General features: G+C 47.7%; 1 protein-coding gene across 1 annotated transcript; it reads right to left on the reverse strand.

The window, feature by feature from the left end:
• Positions 1-11,665: 11,665 nt before the first annotated feature.
• Positions 11,666-12,919, reverse strand: LOC140000727 (uncharacterized). The gene is made up of 2 exons (XM_072031388.1): positions 12,855-12,919; positions 11,666-12,722 (listed from the first exon to the last, which is right to left on the reverse strand). The coding sequence occupies exon 2, from the start codon at positions 12,635-12,637 to the stop codon at positions 11,666-11,668; it is 972 nt and encodes a 323-aa protein (XP_071887489.1). The 5' UTR covers positions 12,638-12,722; positions 12,855-12,919.
• Between the last annotated feature and the right edge of the window lie 6,782 nt (positions 12,920-19,701).

A 19,701-nucleotide genomic window follows, 5' to 3' on the forward strand; every position in this document is an offset into this window, starting at 1 on the left:
GAAATAAGGCTAAAAAAGTGTAGTCTTGCAACCCCTAAAACAGGTATTTTTTCCTGTGTCTGCTCGCTATATAGAGCCAGTGCAGGAAGGAGCGTGTGACTTCCAGCATTTGAAGTGCCCCAGGCTGCCCTGGCACCACTCGGCTACTTTTGCCTAAGGCACAGCCAATAACCAATACCTGTTGTATAAGCCTATATCATTTCCAATTCCCATAAACAGTGGAAATGCCTGAGCATGACATAAGCATTAAGACCCATTAAACTGTGTGTCACTGGGGAGGCAAACTGCAGGTGACAAATTATGGCTGCTCCTTTTTCTTCTCTCCCTTTAGCTGTTCACAAGCAGGTTTTACTGTTTTGAGTCTGTGCTTTCCTGTTGGGGGATGAACTGGATGGTCTGGCTGTTCATAAACTGCAGGTTCTTCACAGGCTTTTTCGCTTTGCATACTCATTGTCATTTCTTGTGAACCGCTCTTGGACTGGTCAATTCTGCTTTCTACTGAGACAATTTTCAACACCAGTGACATTTCATCTGTCTGTGCCTTGTGGTATGAGTGTTCAGGTCCTGGTCCAATTAAATGAGCTCTTCTTAAGAAGACGGTAGCCTATAGGTGAACTGCACTTAAAATGAAATACGTGCCTTACTGGATTAAAATTTTAAATGTTGAGATGAATTTACTGGAGAAACCCTTGTACTTACAAAAGAAAAAAATATATATATATTTACAAGTAGATCTGAAGTGCTAACAGTATGCAGGTTTCTTTAGATAAATCAGTCCTTTTATTATTTTATTTTATATTTTATTTTATTTTATTTTATTTTATTTTATTTTATTTTATTTTATTTTATTTTATTACTTTGTTTTGTTTTATTTTACTTTGTTTTGTTTTACTTTGTTTTGTTTTTTTTTATTTTATTTATCATTTTGGAAGTACATAAAAATCCCTTGCTTAGCCTTTTTACCTTCTTTGCCTGAGGGAGCACCGATGTGATACACTTTAAGGTTATACCTTGGCTGTCAGAATTTTTGTTTTAGATCACTGGTTTGCCTGATTATGATGGTGGTCAAACCACAACTAAGGAAAAAGTGGGTCAGCTTCAGTAATAAAGTTAAAGTTTGGTAGGAAAGAAAGGTGTTAAATGAGGCCTGACTCTAAATACTTTTATAGCTTATAGGGACTGATCTCTGAATGAAGACAAACCTTTTCTAAAGTGTATTACATAAAGGTATAATTCTAATTTTCATTCAACAAATGGAGCAAAATTAGAATTATCTCTTGTGACTTCAGATGTTTGAAATGAGCAGGGTGGATCTCGTGGTTGTCCATCTTGGTCAACCACACAGAAACCGAAGTTCTTGTAGGGTGAGAAGGAGGGAAATGCCATTAAAATATTTGTTTAATAACATAATGCTGGAGACATATCTGTGCCTGCTGTAGCTACTGAAGCTGACAGTTGCTGGATATGTGGAAGGAAGCCCTAATTCATCTTTTTAGCTTCTGGACACTCTTATTTCACGGGGCAGACTGAAGAGGTAATCTGATCTGCATTGCTGTTTTCATGTGTGAAATTTTGACCTTCACAGAAATTTCGTTGTGTGGGAAGGTCTGTTTGCATAGACAGGGTTAAAAAACAAAAGCTGAATAGAATGAGGGATTCTCTGACTTCTGATCAAGAGGACTAATTTCTGCCTTCTTGAAGTGACATCCTCATGTTGTCTTTCAAATATGTTAATTAAGGCACAGAGAGAAAGGCTTGTTTCTATGGTTTTATTTTCAGGGGTGATAAGGGACACACCTTACATGCTTCTGTAGAGAAGGTAAAACAGTATTTGTGTTACATGTAAATGGAGGAACGGACCTAAATAACTTGTGGTGAAGCTAGTAGTGCTTTTTCATGTGCATTACAGCTGCATTTGTGGACAAATGGTCACCTACAAATTTTAATTATAATTTCTCTATTTCTAGTGATGTACTACATTGCTACTGTTCTTGACATCCAACCATAAAATATAAGGCTGTAAAAGTCACTGTAATTTGCACAGCTCTGCAAGGTGTCCCTAGTACTGCATAATATCCTTTATAATTTATATATGAAGATATAAATTCAACCCGATGCTCTGTAGCTTCTTTTGGGACCAGATAAATAGGAGGCAGGGAATACATTACTGGTTTGCCTATCTCACAGAGGGAATTGGGGAGGGAAGAACTTCAGTGGAAGTGTCTGCATTCAGATAGGGCAGTTCTCACTCTAATGAATCATGCAATTACTAGCTCCTCTGTGTTGACAGAAATGCAAAATGAAAGAGATTGAGATGCATGTCACCTCCTCTCTCCACCCCCTTAGAACAGGCAAGTCCTTTTGTAGGCAGGTGCAAAGGAAACATCCTTTGGCTTTATGGGAGATAGATGTGCTGGGTCTGGCTGGGATGGAGTTAGCGTTCCCTGCAGTGGCCCATGCAGTGCTGTGCTCTGCACCTGTAGCTACAACAGCACTGGTATCACACCAGTGTTGTGTCTGCTGCTGAGCAGTGCTGGAGCAACACCGAGGCTCCCTCCAACCTCACCAAGAGCCAGCAGTCTGGGGGTGGGCAAGAGGTGGGGAGAGGACAGCACCAGGGCAGCTGACATAAACTGACCAAAGGGATATTCCATGGTATGTGGTGTTGCACTCAGCAACAAAAGGTGAGGAAAGAAAAGGGGAGCTCTTGTTATGAAGAAGTCTGTCACTGTGAACAACCGCTGTGTGTGCTGAGGTCCTGCTTCCTGGGATGTAGCTGAACATCACTTGGTGATGGAAAGTAGAGAATATATTTTTTTTCTTCCATCTGTGCTTCTGTGCAACCTTATTATTTCCCTTATTTCTTTTACCTTTAATTAATCACCCTTATCTCAACCCATGAGTGTTTTTTTTTTTTTAATTTCTCCAGTGTATTTTCTTCTTCCTCTCTTCTTCTGAGGATGAGTGAGAGAGCAGTTGTGGTGGAGTACAGCTGCCCAGCTTGCAAAAACCACCACAGTGGGTGCTCCGGGCTTTCTTTCTCTGGATTTATCTGTGCAGCAAAGCTGGCATACAGTGCAGGTCTGTGTGCCCACCTGGCTGCTGCCTTGTCCACGCTGCTGGTGAATGTACTGGCCTGCAGGCAACAGGTCACATTGGAATCCTTTGGCTCAAGAGAGAAATGAAGTCTCAGTCTTTTGTCCTGGTCTTAGACCTCTTATCCAGAAATTTTGGGGAGAAAAACAAGTGCATGGGATTATCACCAGCCCGTTATTAACAGGTTATGATGTTAATTGGAATGGTGGCACTTACTTCATAGGGTTGACATAGCTGTTCAAGCTGAGGTTTGATGCCATGAAACTGCATCAAACCAAATCATTCAATGCCATGAACTAGCTACTAAGACTTCAGCAGGCATTGCAACATGTAATGGCGAATTTCCAGTGTTCAGAAAAGGCCAATTAATATATTCTTGCAAAGTACTGAATCTAATTCTGTGGGAATTCTGGGATTACGTGATTCAGTGGACAAGTTTGTGTGTGTGCTTTGCTTTATTCTCAAATAGATAATCTGTGATTTTACTGACAGTTTTCTGTTGCTTGCTCCTATAAATCTTTTCTTTCAACATGCCAACAACTACTCAGAGTATCTTCTATCCAACAATATCCTGCAACTTTTTTTGAAAACTGCATTGATTAACCTTTTCTAAAAATGTTGCCTAGCTGTCATGAATGAATCTAAGAACCTGGTGTATAAGGTTTGTGTTTCTTCCATTTTCCTTGAGATTTTTTGTTACTACTGAGTGCACTTTCTTCAGCCAAGATGGTAAAACTTTTCTAGAGATATTTATAGTTATGAGTATTGGAACAGGCTGTTTTTCAGCTGCTTCTCTGCTCTGTTCCTGAAAGTGGCCAATGTTTAAAAAAAAGCAGACAAGGACAGGGAAGAATGTACTGATGTGGTGAATGTAACGACAGACTTTCAGGGCCAGATGTGCTATGGTTTGGGTCTTTCTGACTGTATTTAAGCATTTATTTCCAAGGCATGTAACCAATTTCTTTTTGGATTTTAGTGCACCTTTGTGACATACATGTAACATTTTTCAGTAGTGAATTCCATAGTTTATACTAAGTTTGTTGGGTAGGTGTCAAACATATTTCTAATAAACAATTAAAAGCCCATCTAAGCCTTGTAGTTTATTCTGATGCCCTTAGGTATTTGTATTACATGGAATAGGGAATATTCTTTTTTTTTTTTTTTTTTTTTTTTTTCCTTCTGACAACTCATGATTATACATACTGACCCTTATCCTATTCCATCACAATACAGAATCAAAATGCAATTGTACATTGACATAGTGTTTATTGTCAACTAGAAATTAGAGAATATATATATATTTAGTACCACTAAACAATAAACTGGCTTCTCCAATACAGACAGAGATAATGTAAGTTCAAAATAACAACAACAACAAAAAAGCCTTAAAAAATATGAGGAAAGGAGAGGTGGGGAGATAAATGTCTTGCTTAATATAAGTATAATTACAAAGGTCTATAATATCTCTGAATAGACTCTAAATTCTGTAAGCCAATAGTTTCTTAATTCAAATTGATAGGCTAGATTTGTAAGTGGAATTTAGTCACCATAATATCCAGCTCATAGATGGCTGCTGCCAAGTGGCTTTTATGGTCCTGAGTAGTGTGTAATGTATAAGGAGAATTCATAGCCTAAAAATGAGCTTTATGGCAATCAATATATTGATTCTATCTGTTTCTTAAATCTTCTGGGGCAAAGTGCCTGGGAAAGGAGTGAGATCCTCATCCCATTCTGAAACCAATGTTGAATGTCTAAAAATAGAGTAGGAGAGGTAGTGTCTTGCATTTGGAATTCATGCTATGTGTCTTTGAAAAGTTAGATGATCAACCTCTCCTTCCTTCCTTCCTTCCTTCCTTCCTTCCTTCCTTCCTTCCTTCCTTCCTTCCTTCCTTCCTTCCTTCCTTCCTTCCTTCCTTCCTTCCTTCCTTCCTTCCTTCCTTCCTTCCTTCCTTCCTTTTTCTTTCTTTCTTTCTTTCTTTCTTCCTTCCTTCCTTCTTTCTTTCTTTCTTTCTTTCTTTCTTTCTTTCTTTCTTTCTTTCTTTCTTTCTTTCTTTCTTTCTTTCTTTCTTTCTTTCTTTCTTTCTTTCTTTCTTTCTTTCTTTCTTTCTTTCTTTCTTTCTTTCTTTCTTTCTTTCTTTCTTTCTTTCTTTCTTTCTTTCTTTCTTTCTTTCTTTCTTTCTTTCTTTCTTTCTTTCTTTCTTTCTTTCTTTTTCTTTCTTTATTCCCTCCCTCCCTCCCTCCCTTTCCCCCTTCCCCTCTTCCCCCCTTCCCCCCTTCCTTCCCCTCTTCCTTCCCCCTTCTTTCCACCTTCCTTCCCCCTTTCCTTCCCCCCTTCCCCTTCCCCTTCCCCTTCCCCTTTCCCTTCCCTTTCCTTTCTGTCTTTTCTTTCTTTCTTCTATGTGTTTTCAATGGGGGAGAGGTTAAGAAACAAATAAACGGGTATAAATTAGCATGGCACAAGTTACTTCCAACTATACAGAATTTTACATTCAAGAATTGCAAAAGACTGAGGCAAAAATTAAACAAGGCTTTGCAAGCATTCAAATGCAGTACTCAAACTTTGAGGTAGCTTTAGAAAACATCCTGAATCCTCTTGCATTTATCTGAGATTTTATTTTCTTCCCCCAAATAAGAGAGGATAAACCTTCAATGGAATGATTTTGTAAAATTCCCGGATCTTCTTGACCATGGAGACATTACCACTAACATCTAAACTGTATCTCAAAGTTGTTCTTCTTAGTTTGGCCTTTGTGCCTTGTCCATCCATTTCACTGCCCGCAGTGAGTCAGTTTTTCCATTGACTTATTTGCTTTTAGACCTTCCAACTGTGAATTTATAAATGGTTGCAATCTGCAGCTGAAAGATAACTATAATTGGATAGAAAGTGTAAAATGTACCTTAGAGGCACATAAGTATATCCTCAACACCCTGGGATCACTGTAATGCATCATGTTTAGGCAGATGCTAGGCCAACTTACACATAGCCAGTGCAGGTTTTAACACATTCCAATGTTGCAAACTACTGCAGCAGAAGCCAGAGACTACCTTTGGAGCAGGACCTTCATGCTGCAAATGCTTATCCCTAGAAACTGTTATCACTGAGAGACAGGATAGTGTTTGCACAAGCTGCTCAATTCCACTTTCCTGCTGCAGGCATGGAGGTGTGATGGTTCTGTATTTGCTACAGGGACTGACTATAGGTCAGATCTCTGTGTTGGAGATTTTTTCTGTTTTGTTGGGTGACGTAAAAACAGAAATGCAATAAGATAAGCCCCTACTTTTTTTTTTTTTTTTTACTTATATATATGTATTTAAGTTGAAATGAAAACATCTACTTAGTAGGATTCAACACCTAATCAAAAAGTACATGCTATAATCCTGTGTTGATTTTTTGTTGTTATTTTTAAAGGTTAGGTCTTTGGAGTAGAACCTGTGTTCTCCTGTGTTTTATAAATCCCACCCCCCCAAAACAAAACAAAACAAAACAAAACAAAACAAAACAAAACAAACAAACAAAAAAACATTCACAGTTATGTAGAAATTCTTACTCTTCATGAAACAGGAAGCTGTAAAAAAGGGCCAGTGTTGTGTTCTGCATGAGAAGATGTGTGTACCTGGAAGCACTAAATCTAGCGCAAGCATTCCCAAAAGATCCCAAGTGCATTCACATTTGTAATGTCCAGAGTCAATGCTCTCTCTTTGTACATAGGTTTCAGATGATATTTTCCAGAGTTAAGATTCCAAAATTAATAGCTTATGGGAGCTTGAATCTTGTTTCAAGAAGGGATCTAAATATCTCAAAAACAATTTTACAGAAAGACACCTATCTATTTACAGATGGGTATGGATCTCTAAATTGTGAAATTGTTTCCTTTTCCCTGACTAATAAATTTCTTATTTTTTTTTTTTTTTACAGCTGCAAAGATGTTGGCCTGCTACAAAGGGAATTGCTTTTTTAATGATCTAAAACTAATAAATTCTAACTGGAAACAAGGAGCTGTATACTTTAAAACTCTGCAATTGACTAAAGTTTACTTCATTTAACAGGTGCATTTTTGCCTAGTCCAAGGAATGCTGCCCTGCCCTTCTCCTTCTCTTCCAAGAAACGCTGCTTCTACTGGAGAAAATAATCACATCTGTTGCTGGAGTTTAATACAAAACATGAAAGACGCATGAACTGCAGAGCCTGTTTTCTTTTGGTTCACCTTTGTGTAGATTAAAAGTCCTTTAAAGAGGACTTTAGGAGCTGTCAATTGCTGTACTATCTGGTCTTCCAAAGATGGTTGCTTTTCTTCCAGAAAAATAATTCTTGTTTATTTGGGCTTGTGGAAGGAATGAGTCGTCAGCATGCTCATGCATTAGATCCAAGTGGCTTACTCTAGGGTTGACTGTAAGCCTCTGGGAACTACAACCATTGCAAAATGTTTATTTAGGTAGTAAAGAGCAATGTTCTTTCTTGTCTACTTAAAGCTGTCTATAAAATAGACTAGTTACCTGTTTGAAGGTATGCAGGTGTGCCACAAGGAGCATGTGTAGTGGGTATGGAAATACTCTGTTGGAAGGATCTAAATTTTGACACCACACTGTAGCCATAATGTCACATGAGAGAAGACCATTATTTAGACTTTCTTTGACCTCACTGATATATATATATATCAACAATATATATAATAATAATATACAAAAATATATAAAAACAATATATGTAATATATATAATATAAATATATAAAAATATATAAAACAATATGTATATATACTTATATCATAGACAAAGACAAAATATCTAACATTTTTTTCAGTTGCACTTAGTGTCTAAGCACTGCCTTTCTTCTGGTCTATGTATACTAAATTTTTAGGCTCACAGTTTGCAAAGTAGAAATTCTCCCTGCTGAAATAATATCTTATGCAACCGTGAATACAATGTTAGTAGTATATAATTATATATGCATCCAACAGCTCTGACTGCAAAAATTTCATTGACTTTCATGTTAATGAGCTAAGTCCCTTTGTGATAACTCCCACAGTGGGGTGTTTTTATGTTGAATTGTGAGTCTTGTCTTTGATTGCTCAGAAGTCATGGATTAAATAAAATCCTAGTTGTTGATAGTGAATATCAACAGATAATAAATAAAACAAAATATCTGTAAAACTAACACCAAACAAAAATTGAAATTAATTAAAATTGCTATTTTGTATATGCTCTCCACTCCCTGGAGTGGCAGCGACTGACTTACTGTTGTCTGTGAAGCTTGGGATGAGGCTGCAAGTTGAGAGGTCCCCGTGGATCAGTGCAATGAATCTCTGCTGTTGAAACATACATGTAATAATAGCTGGTAGATCTTGGTGTTAGTAATCGGCAGATGTTTGCATGTATCCTGTGTGCCAGCACTTACTTTCCTACTGATTTTATTTATACTTAAAATTCAAATCTTTTATGTGGTCCAGATAGTGCTCCAAATTGTACATAGTCAGACATGTTTACTCATGCAAGAAATAAATTCCTTTGAAAACAAGTCCATTCTAATAAGTACCTGGCACTTGGAGTATCACTAAGTTTTTAGGCAATGTGAATGATGAAGTCTGAATATGATTCAGCAATAATACTGGCAATACACCCATTGTGTTAAGTGGGAGCAGGAACAGTCTCATTTCCCATCTCTAGCCAAGAACTGTCAAATTTCAGAATAACCAACTTTCAAAATCCATGTCTTTATCTCCCAGTCTTTAGCCTGAGAACAGATTCATCTGTCTACTAGTGATGCAGACTACATCTTTTTCTTAGTTCTCTCTATTCAAACAACTCCTTTATAGTCACCCCTTGATTTATTCCTCTGTAGCATCCCTGATTTCTTGTACTCTGTCCCATTCATAATACAAACACCCTGATACTAACTGACACTCATTTTCTTAAATGAGTGACACCTGACACTCATTTTCTTAAAAATTACTCCCTTCAGTTGACTGTTGCTCCTTTTCTCTGACCTTTCCTTTTCCACCAGTTCTCTGTCTAATAGCAATGTTTTCTACAAGCTAGATATTGTGTGTTGGAAAGACAACTGAATGCATGCTGGCTTTGTTAAGACATCATCTGCATCATAAAAGCAGATTAAGCAGGATAATTGGGTGAATAGCATTGATTGGTTTTATGAGCAAATAACAAAGCACAGCTACTATTTTATAGATATGTCACTGTAGAAGAAGTAGCTGTAGGGCAAATCTGCAATGATTAAACAAATTTGTGAAACTTCCAATGTGTTTAAAACCATATGTGAATAAGAAAGCATTTATTTACTCTTTTTTTTTTTTTTTTTTTTTTTGGTCTGTGTGTGTGTGTGTGCATGTGTGCATGTGTGTGTCACAGTTAGAGCAGATATCAGACCCAAGAGGAAACCAACAGTCAGTTAAATATGACTTACTATACTTATCACAAAATCTTTGTATGAGACAAAGAAATTCTCACAGTTGTGAATTAACTTACCACACAACTTCTTGGCTCAGTGGCCTAGATATAAAATCAGAAAATCTTTGCAACTTTATCCTATTTCCATGTTATACTTGAATGTGTTTAAGACAAGAATAACATTAATGTAGTAATTATGAACACTTCTGGGAAGAAATAAATGTGGCAATTAGGATTGAATTTATCCTGTCTGATTTTCCTAATCTGTTCATACGGGCTACAAAGGACTTCCAAGCAAACTTTAATGACTTGGTGGATCATAATATTTTATGCATCATAATCTGGTTTTAATATTTATATATACATATTTTATTATGCATATACATATATACATATTATTTGTTATATTTTTATTATGTATATACATATATACATATATATAAAGTTCCAAAACAGCTCTACAGATCTACACGGTGATAATTGTTCAGACAGAACAATGTTAGACTAATACTTACTATATTCTTAATCAAGACATGTATGATTATATTCTTCTCTGAAATTATAAATCTAATATATACTAATTTTCATTAATTTGCTTTATTTCTTGTGCCCCCATTTGCTTTATTTCTTCAACTATAAACAAGGAAAAGACTAGAATCATGTGATAAGCCAACTCATTATGAGTTAGTAATAAATGTTTAGGTAGCACTTACTGGTTTGCTGATTAGGTCTGACTTGACACAAAATATTTTTCTCCAAAAAAACCCAAACAAACAGAAGAGAATATGTATTTTCTATTTCCTCTATCTTTCCATGCAGCCTTTTTTTTTTTTTTCTCCCTTTTTCCTTTAATTAAATTATCTTTATCTTAGCTAGCAAACCTTTTTTATTTTTATTTTATTTTTATTTTTTATTCTCTTTCTGTCTTACTTTCTTCTTTGTCCCCTCTTATTTTGGGAAGGGAGAGAAAGAGAGAAGTAGTGGCTGAATTTGGTTGCCCAACAGAGTAAAACTACTACACCATGAAAGGAGCTGACATTAATGTCAATTGCTCTCACTTGTGATTTTTTCTGTAACTTTCAAAAATTGGGTATTTCCAAGTCCATAAAACAAGAGTGTCTATTGAATACAACCTCAGCCTGCCTGCCCCACTCCCCAGTGCTCTGGGCAGGGACAGCTGCTGGTGGAGATCTTTTTTAGCCAGTGGAAACTCAACAGCTCTGCAGGAATGTGCCGCAGCCACAGAGTGACAGAATGGCTGAGGCTGGAGGGGACTACTGGAGGCCTTCTGGTCAATGTCCTCTGTTCAAGCAGGGACACCCAGAGCAGGTTGCCCAGGACCATCTCCAGGTGGCTTTAGAACAGCTCCAAAGAGGCAGACACCACAGCCACTCTGGGCAACCTGTGCCCATCCGTGGTCAGCCCTCTCAGCGAAGAAGGGCTCCCTGATGCTCAGGAGAACCTTCTGTGTTGTTCTTGGTGCCCATTGCCTCTTGTCCTGTCACTGGGCACAGCTGGGCACAGCTGGCACCATGCTCTTTGCTCACGTCCTTCTGGTGTTTCTACATGCTGATGAGGTCTTCCCTGAGCCTTCCCTTCTCCAGGCTGGACAGTTCCAGCTCCCCCAGCTCTTCTTTGTGGAAGAGACACTCCAGGCCCTTTGCCATCTCTGTAGCTCGTTGCTGCACTCTCTGCACTATGTCCATGTCTCCCTCCTGGTGGGGAGAAGCCTCACCCTGGGAGCAGCTCTGCGGAGCTGCAGGCCTGCAGCTGGGCAGCACGCGCTGTCAGGGGGAGCACAGCAGTGGGGCCGGGCACCGGGGGAAGGAAGCGCTGAGACGAACACCCCAGCCCTGCTGGGAAGGGGCGGCATCGCCGCGCCCCAATCCCACCAGACCGACCCCATCGGCCTTCGGGCCCCACAGCCCTGGGAGGAAGCGGTGGGCACAGCAGTAGGAAGAGGGGCAGATGGCAGCAGGGGTGGGGACAGCAGTGCCAACCGTGTTGTTCGCAATACAGAGACTTTTTCGATAGCTTTCATAGTTTTATTTCATTTGTCCAATAGTTTCAGAGCGCTGTGAGACGTCTGGTCAACCCGATTGCCGGCGTGTGCCCCATGTGCTGGCCCAGCCCCAGCTAGGCCAGCTCCTGGGGCACTGTCCTAGTGTCACCGGCGGGGTGGCCTCTTTGCGGGTGGGGCAGAGTCCTGGGAAGTGGGGGTCCTCCTCTTGGCAGCTCGCCGGGGCCCCCTGCGTCTTTGGTCCCCACCCTGGCCAGCAGTGGAGGGACCAGCCCCGGCCTCCTCCGGCTCCTCTGCTGCCGCTTGTTGGTTTCCAGGCTCAGGAACCGGGCTGGATGGACGGCGGCTGGGTCCCCGGCGGAGGGCAGCGGTTGAGGTCCCAGAGAGCTCCTGTGCGTTGGTTCCCTCGGAGCTCTCTGGGCTGGCTGCTGGTGTCCCCAGCGATGCGGCAGCGTGGCTGGGGACTGCTGCAGGGCTGCCCTCCTGTCCTGCGGCAGCTGGGGAGGCCCCCAGGCCCAGGATGTTTCGGGCCTCCCCGCTGCAGCGCTGCACAGCAGCGGCAAGGAGCCGCTGCACGAAGCCGGCCGTCTGCCTGCCCAGGGAGGTCCTGAGCAGCAGGGCGAGGGCCCCCTCGTCCAGGCCAAAGAAGCGCAGCCCTGAGATGACGTTGCGCTGCGCTTCTGAGGCTGCCCTGCCGTCATCCCCGAGGAGCTGCCCCAGCTCGTGGCGCAGCCAGGGCAGCAGGGGCTGGAGCACAGCAGGGTAGAGGCGGAAGAGGGACGCCCAGGCGAAGGGGTGGAGGCCGCCCACAGAGGCTGAGGGCACTGGTCCTGCAGCCTCTGGTCGGGCAGCTGGCTGGGCAGGAGCTGCGTCTGCCTGCTGGGCGCCGAGCGGTGCCTCCGCAGGTGGTGGGATGACGAGCTCCTTGAAGCTGTTGTCCGCCCGCACCGAGTGCACGATGGAGCTCACCCTGCGCTTGCACAGGGGGCAATCGGGTTTGCTCTCAGCCCACCGCTGGATGCAGGCGAAGCAGAAGCGGTGGAGGCATGGCAGCACGTAGCTGGGGTTCACCTGGCTGTCCAGACAGATGGGACAGCGGGCGTCCAGCTCCGTGGCCATGCTCTCCACCTGCTGAGGTGAGCTGGGGAGAAGTGGCGATGACGAGCCGCTCCCTCTCACCGGCGCTGCAGCAGCAGGAGTCACACTGCAAAAGGCAGAAAAGAGGCCATGGGCATGGGCCGAGCCGGGGCCGGCTGCAAGAGCTGTGCAGCTCCCTCAAGGAGGAAACCCTTCCAGCTGCCCAGGGCCCAGGGCAAGGTGTCCCCACCGCACTCACCGCTGCTGCTCTGAGCGCTCGTCCGGGGTCTCCCGACGGCCCGAACGACGCAGGGCCGCGGAAGAAGCTCCGATGGCTCTGGGAAGGGCACTGCAGCAACTCCCAGGGCACGACACCAGCACCAAGGCCAACCTCGCTCCTCACTCCAGACCTCACGTAACCGCTCAGCCGGAGTGCGGGCACTAGCCGGCGCGCTGGGACTCTGCGCCCGCATATGAGCAGCCAGGGCCACGCAGTCACAATGCGTTGCTCACGGCTCTCACAGTGCATCGCTCGGAGCCATCACAATGGGCTCGCTCTGGCAGGGCTCTGGCCCCGGCACCTGCCTGTCTGTGTCTAGCGCAATGTCATTACCACTCTGCCCCACAAAGTGGTTGTCTTCTTCTCGGCATCGGTGTTCTCCACCAGTCTGCAGCCTTGGCCGTGTCTCCCCAGGGCACCAGCAGATCACCCTGGCCACGGCAGACATCTCCAAGTCCATTCAACGACAGTGTCCAGTCAATAAAACCTCACGCCTGCCTTTGAGGCAGCACCACACAGTCCCACAAGCTCTCCCAACCTAGAAAATTCTCTGAATTCTGTTTGCCTGTTTGTTTGTTTTCCCCCATTCTCACTGCCGTGCTCTGTTAACAAGTGGATATAAATTACATGAATCTTCGCCAAGCTGAGCTTCATTTGCCCATTATTGTAACTGGTGTGCGACCTGCATGTCCTTATGCCAAACAAGGTCAATCCACCATGGGAAGAGAAGGGAAGTGAGGTCTTGGTGGTGCTTGCTTGTGCTGTAAGCCCATGGACCCCCAGGCAGGACGGCACAAGTGCTGCTGCGGGAGGCCAAGCTCTGCGTGGTCAGGTGCCCTGGGTGAGGCACCACAGGGTCTGGACAACTGCACTCTCAGGGCTTCTCCCCCTGCACTTGCACAGCCTTCTCTGCCCTCATTTGTCCTGCCTGGGGCCTGGACCTGAGTGCTCCGAGTATATTGTGCCCCAGAGCCCTCTGCCGGACCCTCTGCTCCTGCAGGGAACCTCTTTCTAATCTTGAGCATTGTGGGGCATGGCCCTATCGACTTTGAGGGCCTCTTTGCACTGAGTCAAGCACCTCTTGAGTTGGGTCCTTTGCTCTTGCTGGACCTCTTTCCCCTGACTTGGGTCCCACCACTCCTGGCACCATGGTTTTGCAGGGATTCCTTTGCCTGAGTCAAGTGCCACAGCACTTGGCCGTCTGCTCTTGCAGGGCTCCAGAGGCCTGATCCAAGGTGCATGGGCCTGGCCCTGGTCTTTGAGGGCTTCCTTCCCCTCCCTGGAGCACCATGGGGCCTGGCCTTGGGACCTCTTTCCACCACTTTGAGGGCTATGGGCCCTGTGCCCTGCTTTGAGCTCTGCAGAGAGGGGACGTACTTTCGCAGAGGCTCTGGGTCCTGAGGAGAGAGCATCCCATAGGGCTGAGCCTTCTGCATCTCTAGGCCCTCTGTGCCTTGCTTTGGCCGCCATGGGCTCATTTGGGAAGCTTGGCTGCATTTCACACTGCCAACGCTTTCTCTCCCAAGACTCCCCCATGTGTCCCTTCACAGGCTTGTGACCCTTGTGCTCTGGGCTGGGCCTGCTCAGATCTTGAAAACCTCCATGCTCAGGGACACCTCCGCCTGGCTGGACAACCCCCTCTGGTGCTCTGTGTGCCTCACGGGACTTTCCATTTTTCCTTAAATCCATCCTGAACCTCTCCAGTCCCAGCTGATGCTGCTTTTCTCTGCTCCTGTTGCCAGGCACTGCTGGGAAGAGCCTGTCCCCATCCCTGTCATCCTTTCTCCCAGGCACTAGGCAGTGCTGTCAGGTGCCCCTAAGCCTCCTCTGGTCCATGCTGAGCCAGCCCCAGCTGCACGCACCCTCCTCACAGGGCAAGTGCTCCAGCCCCACCGCACCAGTGCTCTCCCCTGAACCCCTCTGGCATGTTGATGTCTCTCCCACCCGGGACCCCAAGGAGGACAAGTGCTGAGCAGAGCAGATGACCCCAGAGAGGGGTGAAAGAAGGGAGAAAAACACTGAGAACAAGTCAAGGGCTACCTTTGGCTTGGCATGGGAAGAAGCAGGGCAACTCAGAGAACTGGCCAGCAGAGCTGGAGGGTAGGGAGAGCTTGTGGGACTGTGTGGTGCTGCCTCAAAGGCAGGCGTGAGGTTTTATTGACTGGACACTGTCGTTGAATGGACTTGGAGATGTCTGCCGTGGCCAGGGTGATCTGCTGGTGCCCTGGGGAGACACGGCCAAGGCTGCAGACTGGTGGAGAACACCGATGCCGAGAAGAAGACAACCACTTTGTGGGGCAGAGTGGTAATGACATTGCGCTAGACACAGACAGGCAGGTGCCGGGGCCAGAGCCCTGCCAGAGCGAGCCCATTATGATGTCTCCGAGCGATGCACTGTGAGAGCCGTGAGCAACGCATTGTGACTGCGTGGCCCTGGCTGCTCATATGCGGGCGCAGAGTCCCAGCGCGCCGGCTAGTGCCCGCACTCCGGCTGAGCGGTTACTTGAGGTCTGGAGTGAGGAGCGAGGTTGGCCTTGGTGCTGGTGTCGTGCCCTGGGAGTTGCTGCAGTAGCTCTCAGTGCCCTTCCCAGAGCCATCGGAGCTTCTTCCGCGGCCCTGCGTCGTTCGGGCCGTCGGGAGACCCCAGACGAGCGCTCAGAGCAGCAGCGGTGAGTGCGGTGGGGACACCTTGCCCTGGGCCCTGGGCAGCTGGAAGGGTTTCCTCCTTGAGGGAGCTGCACAGCTCTTGCAGCCGGCCCCGGCTCGGCCCATGCCCATGGCCTCTTGTCTGCCTTTTGCAGCGTGACTCCTGCTGCTGCAGCGCCGGTGAGAGGGAGCGGCTCGTCATCGCCACTTCTCCCCAGCTCACCTCAGCAGGTGGAGAGCATGGCCACGGAGCTGGACGCCCGCTGTCCCATCTGTCTGGACAGCCAGGTGAACCCCAGCTACGTGCTGCCATGCCTCCACCGCTTCTGCTTCGCCTGCATCCAGCGGTGGGCTGAGAGCAAACCCGAGTGCCCCCTGTGCAAGCGCAGGGTGAGCTCCATCGTGCACTCGGTGCGGGCGGACAACAGCTTCAAGGAGCTCGTCATCCCACCACCTGCGGAGGCACCGCTCGGCGCCCAGCAGGCAGACGCAGCTCCTGCCCAGCCAGCTGCCCGACCAGAGGCTGCAGGACCAGTGCCCGCAGCCTCTGTGGGCGGCCTCCACCCCTTCGCCTGGGCATCCCTCTTCCGGCTCTACCCTGCTGTGCTCCAGCCCCTGCTGCCCTGGCTGCGCCACGAGCTGGGGCAGCTCCTCGGGGATGACGGCAGGGCAGCCTCAGAAGCGCAGCGCAACGTCATCTCAGGGCTGCGCTTCTTTGGCCTGGACGAGGGGGCCCTCGCCCTGCTGCTCAGGACCTCCCTGGGCAGGCAGACGGCCGGCTTCGTGCAGCGGCTCCTTGCCGCTGCCGTGCAGCGCTGCAGTGGGGAGGCCCGAAACATCCTGGGCCTGGGGGCCTCCCCAGCTGCCGCAGGACAGGAGGGCAGCCCTGCAGCAGTCCCCAGCCACGCTGCCGCATCGCTGGGGACACCAGCAGCCGGCCCAGAGAGCTCCGAGGGAACCAACGCACAGGAGCTCTCTGGGACCTCAACCGCTGCCCTCCGCCGGGGACCCAGCCGCCGTCCATCCAGCCCGGTTCCTGAGCCTGGAAACAAGCGGCAGCAGAGGAGCCGGAGGAGGCCGCGGCCGGTCCCTCCACTGCCGGCCAGGGTGGGGACCAAAGACGCAGGGGGCCCCGGCGAGCTGCCAAGAGGAGGGCCCCCACTTCCCAGGACTCTGCCCCACCCGCAAAGAGGCCACCCCGCCGGCGACACTAGGACAGTGCCCCAGGAGCTGGCCTAGCTGGGGCTGGGCCAGCACATGGGGCACACGCCGGCAACCGGGGGGAACAGGAGGGCTTGCAGCACTCTAAGGCTTTTAGACAGCAAATAAAGCCATGAAAACTGCAGAAAACGTCTCAGTATTTGTGACAAGACAGTTGGTGTCTCTGTCCCTACCCTTGCTGCTTTCTCCCCCTTTGCCTCCTGATGTTCCCACCGCTTCCTCGTGTGTCTGCTGGACCCGAAGGCCATTGGCTTCAGACAGGTGGCAGAAGGATACGTCGATGCAGCCCTTCGCAGGGCCGGCTGGGGTGTTGGTGCTGAGTGTTTTTCCCCACGAACAAGGCACTACTGAGCTGCTCCCCCCAAAAACGCATGCTGCCCATTTGCAGGCCTGCACGTCTGCAGCTGCTCGGTGTGCAGACAAGGCAGGAACCCCAAGAAGCTCAACGAGGTGAAGGGCAAAGTCCTGCAGCTGAGCAAGAACGGCCCCAGGAAGCAGCACTTGCTGGGAGCTGTCCAGCTGGGGAGAAGGGCTTTGCTGGGAAGGATCTGGGGTCCTGCTGGACACCACCTTGGAACCATAGGATCGCAGAATGGGTTGGGTTGGAAGGGTCCCTCACGAGCACCCAGTCACACTACCCCTCCCACCATGCCCCGCCATGGCCATGAACACCAGCGCGGCATTGCTAGTCGGTTGAGGGAAGTGATTGTCCGTCTACACTCTGCGCTGGTGTGGCCTCAACTTGAGCACTGTGAGCAGTTTGGAGCACCTCAGTACAAAAAGGGTGTGAAACTATTGGAGAGTGTGCAGAGAAGGGCCACTAAGATGGAGAAGGGCCTAGAGGGGAAGACATACAAGGAACGGCTGAGGTCACTAAGCCTGTTCAGCCTGCAACTTCCAGCAAAGCAGGGCGCATCACGCCTAACGCTTTCTTGGGAAGACAAATGCCATCACTTCAGATGCCCTGCCCTTCCTTCCTCCTTCTTTTCCCCAGCTTTTACTGCTGAGCACGGCACCTATGGTATCATAGAATCATAGAAGACACCCAGGTCAAGGGTGGCAAAGATCATACAATCATTAAGCTTGGAAAAGACCTCTAGATCATCTGGTCCAACCACCACCCTAGCACCAATATCACCCACTAAACCATGTCCCTAAGTTCCAGGTCCAACCTTTCCTTAAACACAGCCATGGACAATGACTCCACCACCTCCCTGAGCAACACATTCCAATGCCTAACTACTCTACAGGAGAAGAAATATCTCTCAATTGCCATCCTGAAATGCCCCTGGCCATTCCCTCCAGTCCTATCACTAGTTGTCTGTGACAAGAGGCTGACCCCCTGATTGCCACCCCTTCCTTTCAGGTAGCTGTAGAGAGCAGTGAGGTCTCCCCCGAGCCTCCTCTTCTCCAGACTAAACAACCCCAGTTCCCTCAGCCGCTCCTCACAGGACTTGTGCTCCAGGCCTTTCACCAGCTTCATAGCCCTTCTCTGGACATGCTCCAGGGCCTTGATGTCTTTCTTGTACTGAGGGACACGGGACTGAGCACAGTGCTCGAGGTGCAGCCTCACCAGAGCAGAGCACAGGGGGACGATCACCTCCCTGCTCCTGCTGGCTGCACGATTCCTGATACAAGCCGGGATGCCGTTGGCCTTCTTGGCCACCTGGGCACGCTGCCAGCTCATGGTCAGGTGAGCGTCGATCAGCATCCCCAGGTCCTTTTCCTCTGCACAGCTTTCCAGCCACTCTGTCCCAAGCCTGTAGCGGTGCATAGCCTCGTTGTGGCTGAAGTGCAGGACCTGGCACTCAGCTGTGCTGAACCTCCTCCCACTGGCCTCTGCCCACCAATGCAGCCTGTCCAGGTCCCTCTGCAGGGCCTTCCTACCCCCCGGCAGATCGACACTTTCCCCCACCTTGGTGTCATCTGCCGACTTGCTGAGGGAGCACTCCATTCCCTCATCCAAATCATCAATAAAGACATTAAAGAGGATGGGCCCCAACACCGACTCCTGGGGAACACCACTGGTGAGCAGCCTCCAGCTGGATCTCACTCCATTCACCACCACTCGCTGGGCCCAGACGGCAAGCCAGTTTTCAACCCAGCAAAGAGTGCACCTGTCCAAGCCACGGGCTGCCAGCTTCTCCACGAGAATACTGTGGGAAAGCACATCAAAGGCTTTGCTGAAGTCTAGGTCGACTATGTCAACAGCCTTTCCCTCATCCGCTAGGCAGGTGGCCCGGTCAGAGAAGGAGATGGGGTTGGTCAGGCAGGACTTGGCTTTCATGATGCCGTGCTGACTGGGCCTGATTCTGCGGTTGTTTTGCACATGCTGTGCGATTGCCTTCAAGATGACCTGTCCCACCTCCTTTCCTGGCACCGAGGTCAGGCTGACAGGCCTGTAGTTCCCCGGGTCCTCCTTACGACCCTTCCTAGAGATGGGCGTCACGTTAGCAAGCCTCAGGTCATCTGGGACTTCTGCGGATGACCACGACCGCTGAGAGATGCTGGAAAGTGGCTCAGCAATCACATCCACTGGTTCCCTCAGCACCCTCGGGTGGATTCCACCTGGCCCCATGGGCTTGTGACAGTCCCGGGGGAGCTGCAGGTCTCCCCCTGAGAGCTGGACTGTTTCCCCCTGAACTGCGAAGGGTTTCTTCTGCTCGCCATCCCAGACTTCCAGGTCGGGAGGCTGAGTACGCCAAGGATAAGTGGTCTGACTAGGAAAGACAGATGTCAAGAAGGCATTCAGAACCTCAGCCTTTTCCATATGCTCAGTAGTCCTGTTCCCCCCTGAGTCCAATAAAGGATGGAGATTCTCCTTGGCCCTCCTCATACTGTAAATATATCGGGAAAAACCTTTTTTGTTATCATTTACCATAGCGGCCAGGTTGAGCTCATGTTTGACTGTAGCCTTTCTGATTTTCTCTCTGCATATGCTAGCAAACTGCTTGTACTC

This window comes from Anas platyrhynchos, chromosome Z (assembly GCF_047663525.1).
Source record: "Anas platyrhynchos isolate ZD024472 breed Pekin duck chromosome Z, IASCAAS_PekinDuck_T2T, whole genome shotgun sequence".
Lineage (NCBI taxonomy): Eukaryota > Metazoa > Chordata > Aves > Anseriformes > Anatidae > Anas > Anas platyrhynchos.